The 12706-nt window shown below is 34.3% G+C and overlaps 1 protein-coding gene across 4 annotated transcripts in view; it reads right to left on the reverse strand.

Moving 5' to 3' along the window:
* SLC9C2 (solute carrier family 9 member C2 (putative)) overlaps positions 1–12706 on the reverse strand; it is a 105373-nt gene that overhangs the window by 72664 nt on the left and 20003 nt on the right. For all 4 annotated transcript variants that reach the window (XM_031936911.1, XM_031936909.1, XM_031936908.1 and 1 more), the window contains 4 exons: positions 8524–8623; positions 7782–7925; positions 4370–4538; positions 2237–2318 (listed from right to left, as the gene is read on the reverse strand). In XM_031936911.1, the coding sequence (XP_031792771.1) occupies positions 2237–2318; positions 4370–4538; positions 7782–7925; positions 8524–8623 (495 nt within the window). The remainder of the gene's footprint in view (positions 1–2236; positions 2319–4369; positions 4539–7781; positions 7926–8523; positions 8624–12706) is intronic.

A 12706-nucleotide genomic window follows, 5' to 3' on the forward strand; every position in this document is an offset into this window, starting at 1 on the left:
AAAAATATAAGAATAGATCTTGTAGAATCACTTTGTTTATAATTACAATGATCTGCATAGACTTATCAGCCTGGGAAAAAGTTTATTAAGGTTGTGAAATTCCTAAACAATGAATTGATTTACTAGGATAATGGGATTTCTTCACGCACTCTTTAAAAAAGAGGGGATAATTTACAAATTTGTTTATAATCTAGCAGTGACTTATGTGATGATTTGTAGTTAATATATTCACTGTTCAGTGGAATTCCGAAATGCAACTGCTGAATTTTACACCAGAATGACTTTAAATTTGTGGAAAAGGAAAAAAAAGAACAAGAGAAAGATATTAAATGAAATCATTTTGTGTTTGTTTGAAGTCTGGCAAATTTTTATTGGCAAATGCAATAACATGAGAGTAATGATAATTGTATCTAGTTCTCACTATGATTGGCAAAAGTTACTATTTAAGGTAAAATCTCATGAGTTTATAAATGATATTGTTCTGAGTTTTGAATTTAGGTGTGATTGTTTTTTCCTGAAGTCACCAATCCAATTGGAATAAGGTGGAAGAAAATTGTAAAAGCTAATTTTCCTGTTGGTTATGTTATTTTCCTGATTGTGCTTCTTTTGATGTTGTGGATTGTGTCTCTAGTGTAGCTAAATAATGTGTTCTTTTGCTTTCACTGTGATAATGGAATCACTGATCTAACTCTCATGGATCTTTGGCAGAAGATACTATCAGAAAGAATATATGAGCAAGTCACAAGGAGTGGAGTACACAGTGGGAGCAAGAGTCTAAATTGTGACTTTGGGTATCATGGTTATCATAAACAGCAAAACAGCTTCATTCTATAGAGAAACTTTCTTTTTTTTTTTTTTTAAAGTTAATTTTCAACATTTATTTTTGTAAGATCTTGAGTTCCAAATTTTTCTTTTTTTTTTTTTTTAATTTTTTTTTATTTAATAGCCTTTTATTTACAGGATATATACATAGGTAACTTTACAGCATTAACAATTGCCAAACCTCTTGTTCCAATTTTTCACCTCTTACCCCCCCCACCCCCTCCCCTAAATGTCAGGATGACCAGTAGATGTTAAAATATATTAAAATATAACTTAGATACACAATAAGTATACATGACCAAAACATTATTTTGCTGTACAAAAAGAATCAGACTCTGAATTATTGTACAATTAGCTTGTGAAGGAAATCAAAAATGCAGGTGTGCATAACTATAGGGATTGGGAATTCAATGTAATGGTTTTTAGTCATCTTATGGAGAAACTTTCATGTGACCCTAGACCATTTCTTAGCTCTATGCCTTCTTTGATCTGTTTCTATATAGTAAGCCTGGTCCAGGATTGGTAGAGATCTACTACTGCTCCACCATTGCCCAGGACCAACTTTGAAAGTTCCCCCAATAAAACTTATTTATTATCATGCTGGTGTGGACTGCCCCTCTCAAGAGATAGAACGGTACCTTTGGATAGTATACCACCTGACACTCTCCCAATTAGAACACAAGTTCCTTAAGAACAGAAACTATTTTATTTCAACTGTATATATTACAATGCTTAGAATAGTACTAATCTGTGCTTGACATAGTAAGTGTTTGATGAATATTTGTTGAATAACAGTATTATCATTGATAAACATTGGGAAATTGTAAGCATTTATTTTCTCCATCTCCTTTCCTACCCTTTCTGATTCTGCAAAAGTAACCTTATCAATAATGTTTTTGTAATAAGTAATTATGATGACAGATTTGTGTGCGTGAAAATTTTTTTTTCATATTTACTGTTAAAAGTCTGTATTTTTGCAAATACTTATAGTCAGCTATATAAAATTAATGGAATATTTTGTCTTTATACCATGGATTTCCTCTGCAAGTATAAGTTTGCAAATTTAAACAGATATTAACAGAGCTCTTACAGGAAAATTATTTTCCCACACTGTTGAGTGGATAGGTCCCTTTTCCTCCTTCAATATTCTCTTACTCCCAGATTTTTCTGGCTCCTACTCCCTTATACCAGAGCAACAGCCCACTAGTCAGGTAATTTAGAGTTTATGGACTCCTCCTTTAATCTCACATATGATTAATTCTATGATTTATTCCAACAATCACCCTACATAATAGAATATTATTATTATTATTATTTGAATAATGATAATTAAACAAAGATGTATTATACTAAAGTGATTTATTAATGGCATTACTTTTTCCAAGATAATTGTTGTAAAAGTACTATACTTTACCTAATGTCATCGATGTATGAATCATCATGTATGAATTTATTATCATACTCAGTATAGATACAGCTAGTACAAAGATTGGATACTAAAAAATAAACAAATAAGAAAAAGTCATTAACATTTTTCCAAGGTTTATAATTATTCAATCATAGAACAATTAGGCTCTGATCCTATTTGGATTTTTTTTTTAAATTCTCTTCCAGTCAATAATATGTTTTTTTTCCCCCTCTGAGTAGAAATAATGTGACAGAATAGATAAAGAACCAGTTATGAAGGTCTGGGTTCAAATCCTATCTCTGATAACTATTATCTGAATGATCCTGGGCAAGTCTTTTAGAATGCAGCTGAGATTCCAACAGCTAGCTTGCTTTCTCCCATAGTACCTTGTATTCAACCACTTTAAAATATATATTTATGTCATGTATGTTAACTTTATATTTATTCTGTTATCTATATTTCATATATGCTTATTTCCCATATTGGCATATAAACTCATTACAGGTAGGGATCATTTCATATCCTGTAATTGTATTCCCAACAACCTAGCTAATATAGAATGCGGCTTTCAGTAGATGCCTAATAAATACTTGCTGATAGACCTATTGATTAAAGTCATTTAACATCTCATGCTTTATATAACTCTCTAAGACTATAAATTACAGAGTATTAAACTATACCAAGAGAGGAAGATTCTTCACCTGGGAGTTCCACTCTACCAATGAAATTCCAGGATCCATTCCTATCCTTTCCCTCTTTGAATATAATAGTTGAGATACATAAGTTATTTACTACCTCACAGATATAACATTTTCTCTGTAAAGGTGATGATGAAGAAACTCTCCTTAGTTACTATTTCCTATAAAGATCCTCAAAGAGCACTGCAGGCTGGAGGCAGTCAAACTGTCAGGGTGAGGCAGGTGCCCCCAGCTTGCCTTGCAAGGTCCCCACGTAGCTGCCAGCAGTACAAATCCCCAAGGGGAGAAGAGAGGTGGTTCCTGAGCAATAATTGCTATTGCTCTAGTCACACAGGTTTTAGAAGCAAGTCGTGGTAGAAGCATAATGATTCTCACTATGACATTATACTACACCAAATGAGGCTGAGCCTGCTTTTTATTCCAGGACTGAGGCATATTAGTATGCCAGTTCCAGTGGGAACCTCCAAAAGAGTGCAGGAGTGTCAGCATGGAATAATCATCCTTGGGTATATTCTCCCAAATTGAGGTTGTGCAAAGGAGCAGAAAGAGTTCTTGACTTGGAATGAGGGTGATTTAGCAAATTTTAGGTGCTCAATAAATTCTTATTAACTGACTTATTGAAGATGATAAAAGTTTCCCAAATCCAGCACAGGCAAATGAAGTTGTCAGTCAATCAACAATTTCATGGACCAACATCTCTACTCAGGATATATAGTGCCATACTTAGATAGCTAATGAATTTATTTTGTTGCCCTGCCTTTTTCTTCCTCTTCTTTGTTATAAAGATTGACTATTTGAGAAGAAAGAAAAGAAGAATATGTCTAGAAATAAAAATGATGTAAAAATAAAAGAGATCAATAAAAATTATTCCCTCCTGCTACAATTCCTTATTATTCTATTCCTTAATTCATTTTCTTTTTGTTTTGTTTTGGGGTTTTTTGGTCATATTATGTTTACTTCTAGTTATTTTTTTTAAATGTAATCAATGGTTATTTTTTATGCAAAGTCAATGTGAATGTAAGCTAAAGGACAGGTCCTTTCATATTATCAACTTTTCCAAGTTTCTTTGTAGTTACTTTTTTCTTAATGGAGAAAAATTAATAGATTGAATAATCTTGTTAATCAAAATTATTCACAGAGCACTTTATAAATATTATCTCACAACAACCTTTGGGAGGTAAGTGCTATTATCCCCATTTTATAAATGAAGAAACTGAATCAGAGGTCGAGATTTGCCTGGGATCATCTAGCTAGTGTCTGAGGTGATATTCTAACTAAATCTTTCTGACTCCAGGCCCTGAGAGATGTATCTACTATAATATCTAGCTACTTCAATTCAAAAAAAAAAAAATTAAGTACACTGAATAGTATATCACATAAACAGCTAATGCAAAAATAATAGGGGGAAGGGAAAAGAAAAGTAAAGCTTTTGATTAATTACCATTTGTGGTAATGGTACTTTTTCTTCATGCAAATTAGGGATATCTGGAGACAGGATTAAATTGAAAGATCCCTTAATGCTGGACCAGAGCATAACAATTCCCCACTTCCAACTGAATTCACAACAAGAATGTAGTAGCATAGGGCTTACTAGCAGAATAGTTATTATCCTGTACAAAGAAAAACATTGAAAATTAAGATTAAGATCAGAGAATCTTAGGGTTAGAAAGGACCTAATAGATCACCTATTTCAACCTCCTACCCCATATGGGAATCCCTTAATAAGAAACCATCATGTATTCTGGCTGTAAATTCAGGAACTATTACTCCCCAAACCCCTTTTTAAAAATTTAAAATATTTTGGTTTTTTCTCTAATTATACATAAAAACAGTTTTTAGTATTTTTTAACTTTTAAGTTCTGAATTCTATTATTCTCTCTGTCTCCTCTCCCTCCCTGAGAGAGTAAATAATATGATAGCGATTACACATGAGCAGTCATTTTACGAATTTCCATAATAGCTATTTTGTGCAAGAATACCAAGAAAGAGAAAGAAGAAAAGACAGAGAGAGAGAGAGAGAAAGAAAGAGAGGGAGGGAGAGAGAAAGAAAAAAGAAAGAAAGAAAGAAGAAAGAAAGAAAGAAAGAAAGAAAGAAAGAAAGAAAGAAAGAAAGAAAGAAAGAAAGAAAGAAAGAAGGAAGGAAGGAAGGAAGGAAGGAAGGAAGGAAGGAAGGAAGAAGGAAGGAAGGAAGGAAAGAAGGAAGGAAGGAAGAAAGAAAAGAAAGGAGGAAAGAGAGAAGGAGGGGGAGGGAGGGAGGGAGGGGGGAAAGGAGAAAGAGGAAACAAAAGGAAAGGAAAAGAAAAATAGTATGTTTCTGTCTGTATTCAAGTAATATCAGTTCTTTTTCTGAAGATGGATGTATTTATCATCATTATTCCTTTGGGAATCTCTTAGATCATTATAGTGCTGCAAATGGCTAAATCATTCATAGTTCTTTATCTTGCAATATTGCTATTTCTGTGTATAGTGTTCTCCTGGCTCTGCTCACCTCATTTTGTATCATTTGTCTTTCCAGTTTTTTTGTGAAATCATCTTGTCATTTCTTATAGCATAATAATATTCCCTTATAATCACATTCCACAACTTGTTTAGCCATTTCCCAATTGATAGACATCGCTTCAATTTCCAATTCTCAGCCACCACAAAAAGAACTGTTATCAATATTTTTGTACAAATAGATTCTCCCCCCCCCCTTTTTTTTAAATCTCTTTGGGATAGAGACCTAAGTAGTGGTATTGCTGAATCCAAAGGTATGCACAGTTTTAAAGCTCTTTGAACAGTTTCAAATTGCTCTCCAGAATGGTTGGACCAGTTCACAACTCCTACAATTCATTTTCCCACACTCCCTCCAATATTTATCATTTTCTCTTTTTTTTTGTCATATTAGCCAATCTTGTGGATAAACAGCAGTACCTCAGAATTGTTTTAATTTGCTTTTCTCTAATCAATAGTGGTTTAGAGTATTTTTAATCATAGCTTTGATTTCATCTGAAAACTGCATATCTGACAATTCCCAGTTAAAAGAATGACTCATATTCTTATAAATTTGATTCAGTTTTCCATATATTTGAGAATTGAGACATGTATGAGAGATATTTGAGTAAAAAAATTCCTAGTTTTCTGATTTCCTTTTTAGTTTTGTTGGTTTTGTTTGTGCAAAAACACTTTAATTTTATGTAATCAGAATTCTCCAGTTTATATTTCTTAACATTCTATATCTTGTTTGATTCTAAATTCTTTCTGTGTCCATATATCTGATAAACTATTCCATGCTCTCCCAATTTGCTTATGTTATCACCCTTTATGTCTAAAGCATGTACCCCTTTTAACTTTGTCTTGCCATATGTTGTGAGATGGTGGTCTATACTTAGTTTGTGCCGTACAACTTTCCAATTCCCTACACTCTTTGTTGAATGCATTTTCGTTTCAAAAGCTTGGATCTTTGGGTTTATCAAACACTAAATTACTATGGTCATTTGTTAAAATATATTATATACCTAATCTATTCCATTGATCCACCACTCTCCTTTTTTAGCCTATAACAGATTGTTTTGATAATTACCACTTTATAATACAATTTGAGATCTGGTACATCTGTGCCACCTTCCTTCACATTTTTGCTTTCCCTTTTAAAGAGAAAGTGATAGATTCATCTACTAATTGTGTATATTTGTATGTGTGTGTGTATATGGAATATGTGTCTATTTTGGGGTACATGCTACAATGAAATATAGGGAAAAAAGTAGTGAGTAAACATAAGATGTAGCAAAATTCACAAATAATAATTACAACTTTGAATGTGAATGGGTGTGAAATACCAATGACAAACCAGCTCAACTGACTTTCACAGAAACCATGAAAACAAGAAAAGATAGAAAACCAACATATATGGTCAAGACAAGTATCTATGCTCTCCATATTTAAGCCCTAAAGCCACAAAATTACTAATGAAACATAAAGCAGATAAACCAATCACTGCATGAAAGAGCAATGTTTTGTTCACTGGTAGAAACTATGTATTCTCTATAGAACAGCTTCACCCCCTTGCTATTCTAAATAATGAAACGTGTCCAACACACCCATTCCTAATTCTTCTCGGTCTTTGCAGGTCTGCTGACTGACATTTAGGAGGGCTTAAGGGGGATTCAAGCCAGGTCAAGGTGACCTTGAATCCTTCAGCTAAGCAGGTGTTGCTAGGCAGATGTTGCCTGGAGAGCCACAAATGGGATGTTTATAGTAGCTCTCTTTGTGTTAGCAAAGAACTAAATTACAAGTATCCCCATCAGTTGGGGAATGGCTATACAAGTTGTGTGTATGGTTGTAACAGAATATTGCTGTGCTATAAGAAACGATGAGTTCAGGGATCTTAGAAAGGCAAAGAAAGATTTAGATAAAATGAGCAAAGTGAGCAGAACCAAGAGAACATTATAAACAATAAAACAGTGTTGTTGTAAGAAAGACCTAGCAACTAAGTCATTTTGACTATTATGAATATACAAATTAAAAATAAAGGACACATGAAAAAGAATGCTATCTGTATTCAAAGAATTAATTGATAGAAGTATGTATAGAATAATTTTACATACATGTATATGTGTGTATCTAATGATAGCCATCTCTGGAAGGGAAGGGAGAAGAAAAAAAAGGAAAAAAGATATTTACAGGATAATTTTATTATATGTTTAAAAGGAATAGACAGTTGTATATAATAGATTTGCAGATTCATGTGCAATTATCTTTTTTATTATTATACATGGTATGGAAATGTTTAATGTATTCCATGAATATAAAATAAAGTGATTTTTTAAAAAAAGAAATATATCTTAACAAGTTTCAACAGAATTAATGCTTACCTTGTAACATTCACTGTTATAAATAATAGTATGGTGAAAATGAAGCTGTGAAAATCCAATTGCCTAATATCTTCACATCCAATCACAATGCCAATAAAAGTAAATATGAAAGATTGGCATGAAAATGACAGCATGACTAAGAACCTAAGTTGGAAGGAAGTAATATTTTCACATATTCATCTTAACGATTCATTTCACTTTTCTCATAGGCTTAGGAATCTGACTTTCTCAACCCACCACAAGCAAAAGTTGTTGCATCAAGTTTTGTTTGAAAGAACAACAACAAAATTTGGTTGCAACTCATTGTCCAGTCCCATGATTCTCCTAACTTTCATCACCCCATACCAAAAACTTTTATTCCCCAACTCACTTCTATCTTTCAGAATAATAATATCATTTAAACATAAAAACAAAGGGCCCAGTTTGTATTTGGTTAAAGGAATACCAGTGACCCTCCATTACAATCAAGCCCACATCAGAGACAGCATAAGTTACTTATTTTAAAGTTTAAATGACTATGTTTAACATATGTTGAATTACTTGCTATCTAGGGGAAGGGGGAGGGGGAGGGGAAATTTGGAACACAAGATTTTGCAAGGGTCAATGTTGAAAAATTATCCATGCATGTTTTAAAAATAAAAAAGTTTAAATAAATGCCTATAATTAGAATCCAAGTTACCAAAATATATAAAACATAGAATAAAGCATAGCAAAAAAAAACATAAAATAGTAATAATCTTACTTAGAAATTGTGACATCAATCCCTGGCCTAAAGCTTAAGGAATCTAAAAGGATCCCGAGAACAATGACAGCAACAATGCCTGAAAGTCCCAGATATTCACCTGGAGAGAAAGAAAGAAAAATGAATGAAATTAAATGCATGAAAATCTATGTACTCTATTTTGTTATCCAACATATAATCAAAAATGGTTTTTCAGGACCTGGGTTCAAATTGTAGCTCTCTGGATAAGTCCTTTAACTGCTCTAAACCCCAATTGCCTCCTCCCTCTAGCAGAATTTACACTACCTATTTCCTAGGGATGTGGTATGAATCCAGTGATATCAAGTATATAAATCACACATCTATTGCCACTACAGTTAGCTTGATAAATTGGCTATACCGACTTAAATTAAATTCAGACATGAGGAATAAATAAATTCTGTATGCAGTAACAACTACTAAGGTCTTCTTTCCCAATCTCCTAATTTCAATGACATTTTGCAAGGGTCTCAAAATCCCATAAGACAGAATTCACAGAAACACCACTTTCTATATTAGGGGTGTGCTGGAACCAGCTTGAACCTGCTCTAGAGTTGATTGTTCAATTTTTAGAGTGTGCATTTTATACTTTAAAAATTAAATTTAAAACTGCATAAGGGAGAAAGGGACAAGAAAGAGGAAGTTTTTCCAGATACTGCTTTTGAACTTTAGTGAGCTTATTGGTGATTCGGTCAATAAGTATTTAAATGTGTGCTATATTCTTGGAATAGCGTTAAGTGGTTGGGATTCAAAGAAAGGCAAAAGCATGGTCCCTGCCTTTAAGGTATTTAATGGAGACAACAGGCAAATAAGTATGTACTTACAGTAGGAAGTATGTGGAAGGTAATTTCTGAGACAAGGCACTGGCAGTGAATGGCTGAGGTAAAATGGGGCATTAGCATCAGAGAAGTGGGAATGATTAGGAAAGACCTCTTGTAGAAAGTGGAATTTAAAATGAGTCTTAAGAGAAGCTAGAAGGTGGTTACCAAAATCATTTGGTATTGGCTAAGAAATAGACTACTTGATCAGTGGAATAGGTTAGGTTCAAAGGACAAAACAGTCAATAACCCTAATACTCTAGTGTTTGACAAACCCAAAGACCCCAGCTTTTGGCATAAGAACTCACTGTCTGACAAGAATTGCTGGGAAAATTGGAAACTAGTATGGCAGAAACTAGGCATGGACCCACACTTTACACCGTACACCAAGATAAGGTCAAAATGAGTTCATACACATAAAGAATGAGATTACAAATAAATTAGAGGAACACAAGATAGTTTATGTCTCAGACCTGTGGAAGAGGAAGGAATGTATGACCAAAGAAGAACTAGAGATCATTACTGATCACAAAATAGAAAATTTTGATTATATCAAATTGAAAAGTTTTTGTACAAACAAAACAAATGCAGACAAGATTAGAAGGGAAGCAATAAATTGGGAAAACATTTTTACAGTCAAAGGTTCTGATAAAGGCCTCATTTTCAAAATATATAGAGAATTGACTCTATACCAAATCAAGCCATTCTCCAGTTGATAAATGGTCAAAGGATATGAACAGACAATTCTCAGACAAAGAAATTGAAACTATTTCTAGCCATATGAAAAGATGCTCCAAGTCATTATTAATCAGAGAAATGCAAATTAAGACAACTCTGAGATACCACTACACACCTGTCAGACTGGCTAGAATAACAGGGAAAGATAATGCAGAATGTTGGAGGGGATGGGGGAAAACAGGGGCACTAATACATTGTTGGTGGAATTGTGAATACATCCAGCCATTCTGGAGAGTGATTTGGAACTAAGCTCAAAAAGTTATCAAACTGTGCATACCCTTTGATCCAGCAGTGTTACTACTGGGCTTATCCCAAAGAGATCATAAAGAAGGGAAAGGGACCTGTATTGCACAAATGTCTGTGGCAGCTCTGTTTATAGTGGCCAGAAACTGGAAACTGAGTGGATGCCCATCAACTGGAGAATGGCTGAATAAATTGTGGTACATGGATATTATGGAATATTATTGTTCTGTAAGAAATGACCAACAGGATGATTTCAGAAAGACCTGGAGAGACTTACACGAACTGATGCTGAGTGAGATGATCAGGACCAGGAGATCATTATATACTTCAACAACAATACTATATGATGATCAATTCTGATGGACATGGCCCTCTTCAACAATGAGATGAACCAAATCAGTTCCAATAGAGCAGTAATGAACTGAACCATCTATACTCAGAGAAAGAACTCTAGGAGACCAGTACATAGAATTCCCAATCCCTCTATTTTTGTCCACCTGCATTTCTGATTTCCTTCATAGGCTAATAGTACATTATTTCAAAGATCGATTCTTTTTGTACAGCAAAATAACGGTTTGGACATGTATACTTGTATTTAATTTATACTTTAACATATTTAACATGTATTGGTCAATCTGCCATCTGGGGGAGGGGATTGGGGGAAGGAGGGGAAAAATTGGAACAAAAGGTTTGGCAATTGTCAATACTGAAAAATTACCCATGCATATAACTTGTAAATAAAAAGCTATAATAATAAAAAAAAAATTTTTTAAAAAGAAGCTTGGACGTAGACGTGAAGATTCACTTTAAATCCCACTTTCTACAAGAGGTCTTTCAGAAAATTCAGAAGAGATATATTCAGTCAATGGGTCAATAAGCACGTTTGCCAGCAAACAACAAGTCAGGGAAAAAAGGCTGAGTGTGAGGAATGAGTGGGCTGGTACAATTCCTGGAAAGAAGGATAAAAAGATGGTAATCATTGGAAGGAGTCAGGTGGTGGAGGGCTTTAAATGCCAAACTGAAGGTTTTCTATTTGATCCTCAAGTAAGCACTTTGCAAAAAAAAAAAAAAGGGGGGGGGTGGCTTGGGGAAGTGATACATATGTGAACTTTAGGCAAAACTGTTTAGGCAAGTGAGATGAGGATGGACTGGAGTGGGAAGAGATTTGAGGCAGAGTGACCCTTTCAGAAGGCAATTGCAATTATCCAGATGGGAGGTCAAGAAAATCTATTACAAAAGTGGTGGCTGTTGAGGTGAAGGAGACAAATTAGGAAGGCAGAAACACTTCCTTCTGTCCAATATAGGTATTAATAGAGTAACCAAGCTGTTTCCCATCTTCCCCACCATTTGGATGCTTTCCTTTTCCTGAGGATCTTTCTCATCCTAGTATTGAAATTCCTATACACCCTCAGTGCCAGGACGATCAGTCCCCACGAGGATCTTGGCTCCTCATCACTCTGTCTAGCCCCTTCCAGGCTTGGACTTTGTGCCTATCCTCGACCCCAAAATCCCACCTCCCTGATACCAACGTAAAGATCAAGGAAAATTAATATTATTTAATAATCGATGTTTCTATGGGATCCATTCTGCAGGGAATGACTCTTGTATTCTTGTTTTTATCCTTCACTAAAGTTTGCAGTGACTTATAGGGAAATCAGGACAATAAAAACATAGTTGAGTCAAGATTGCTGGAGGGAGCTGTCTATCATGGAGCAACTTGCATTCCTTGAGGGTCAAAGACAATTGAAACACCGAGGATCAATACATTTACCAATCAGGGTTGGCTTATATTTGCTAGGGGAGGTCCCAAAGAAGTATTATCAGGTCAATCAGAAGGAAATCCACACCTGGATTTTAAGGGCCTGTGATCCCCAAGAAATTGAGGTCTTTAATCTCGCTTACCAAAGACCCAGGTCTGTTTGGACTACTGTCTCTTGGAATTTCAGTCTCAACAAATTTAAACAAAACTTCTTACTTACTTCATTTAATTTATCTTTGAGTTTCTGGAGGTGGAAAGGAATTCTAAAGCTAAGGTTTAGTTGGAGAGGGTGGGTGTTCATTCTTTAGATAAGTCTTTAGGTGACTTCTGTGATCACTTCCAATGCTGGGATTCTTTGATAACTTATAGGGATGGGGAATCAGAGAAGTGATAGGAAAAGTTAAAGAGAAGGAGATGAAAGGGAAATATGTTAAGTAGCTGGGGTAGCAAAAGGATGATATGAGGAGTTAAACAAAGTGTATGATGGCAGAAGTATCATAAGAAAAAAAGTAAAGAAAAATATAACAGAACTAGAAAATTATAGGAGAAAAAAGAATAAATAATTCATTTCTATGTATAACACATGTCTTTTTTTCCCCTTTTCTTA

This window comes from Sarcophilus harrisii, chromosome 4 (assembly GCF_902635505.1).
Source record: "Sarcophilus harrisii chromosome 4, mSarHar1.11, whole genome shotgun sequence".
NCBI lineage: Eukaryota > Metazoa > Chordata > Mammalia > Dasyuromorphia > Dasyuridae > Sarcophilus > Sarcophilus harrisii.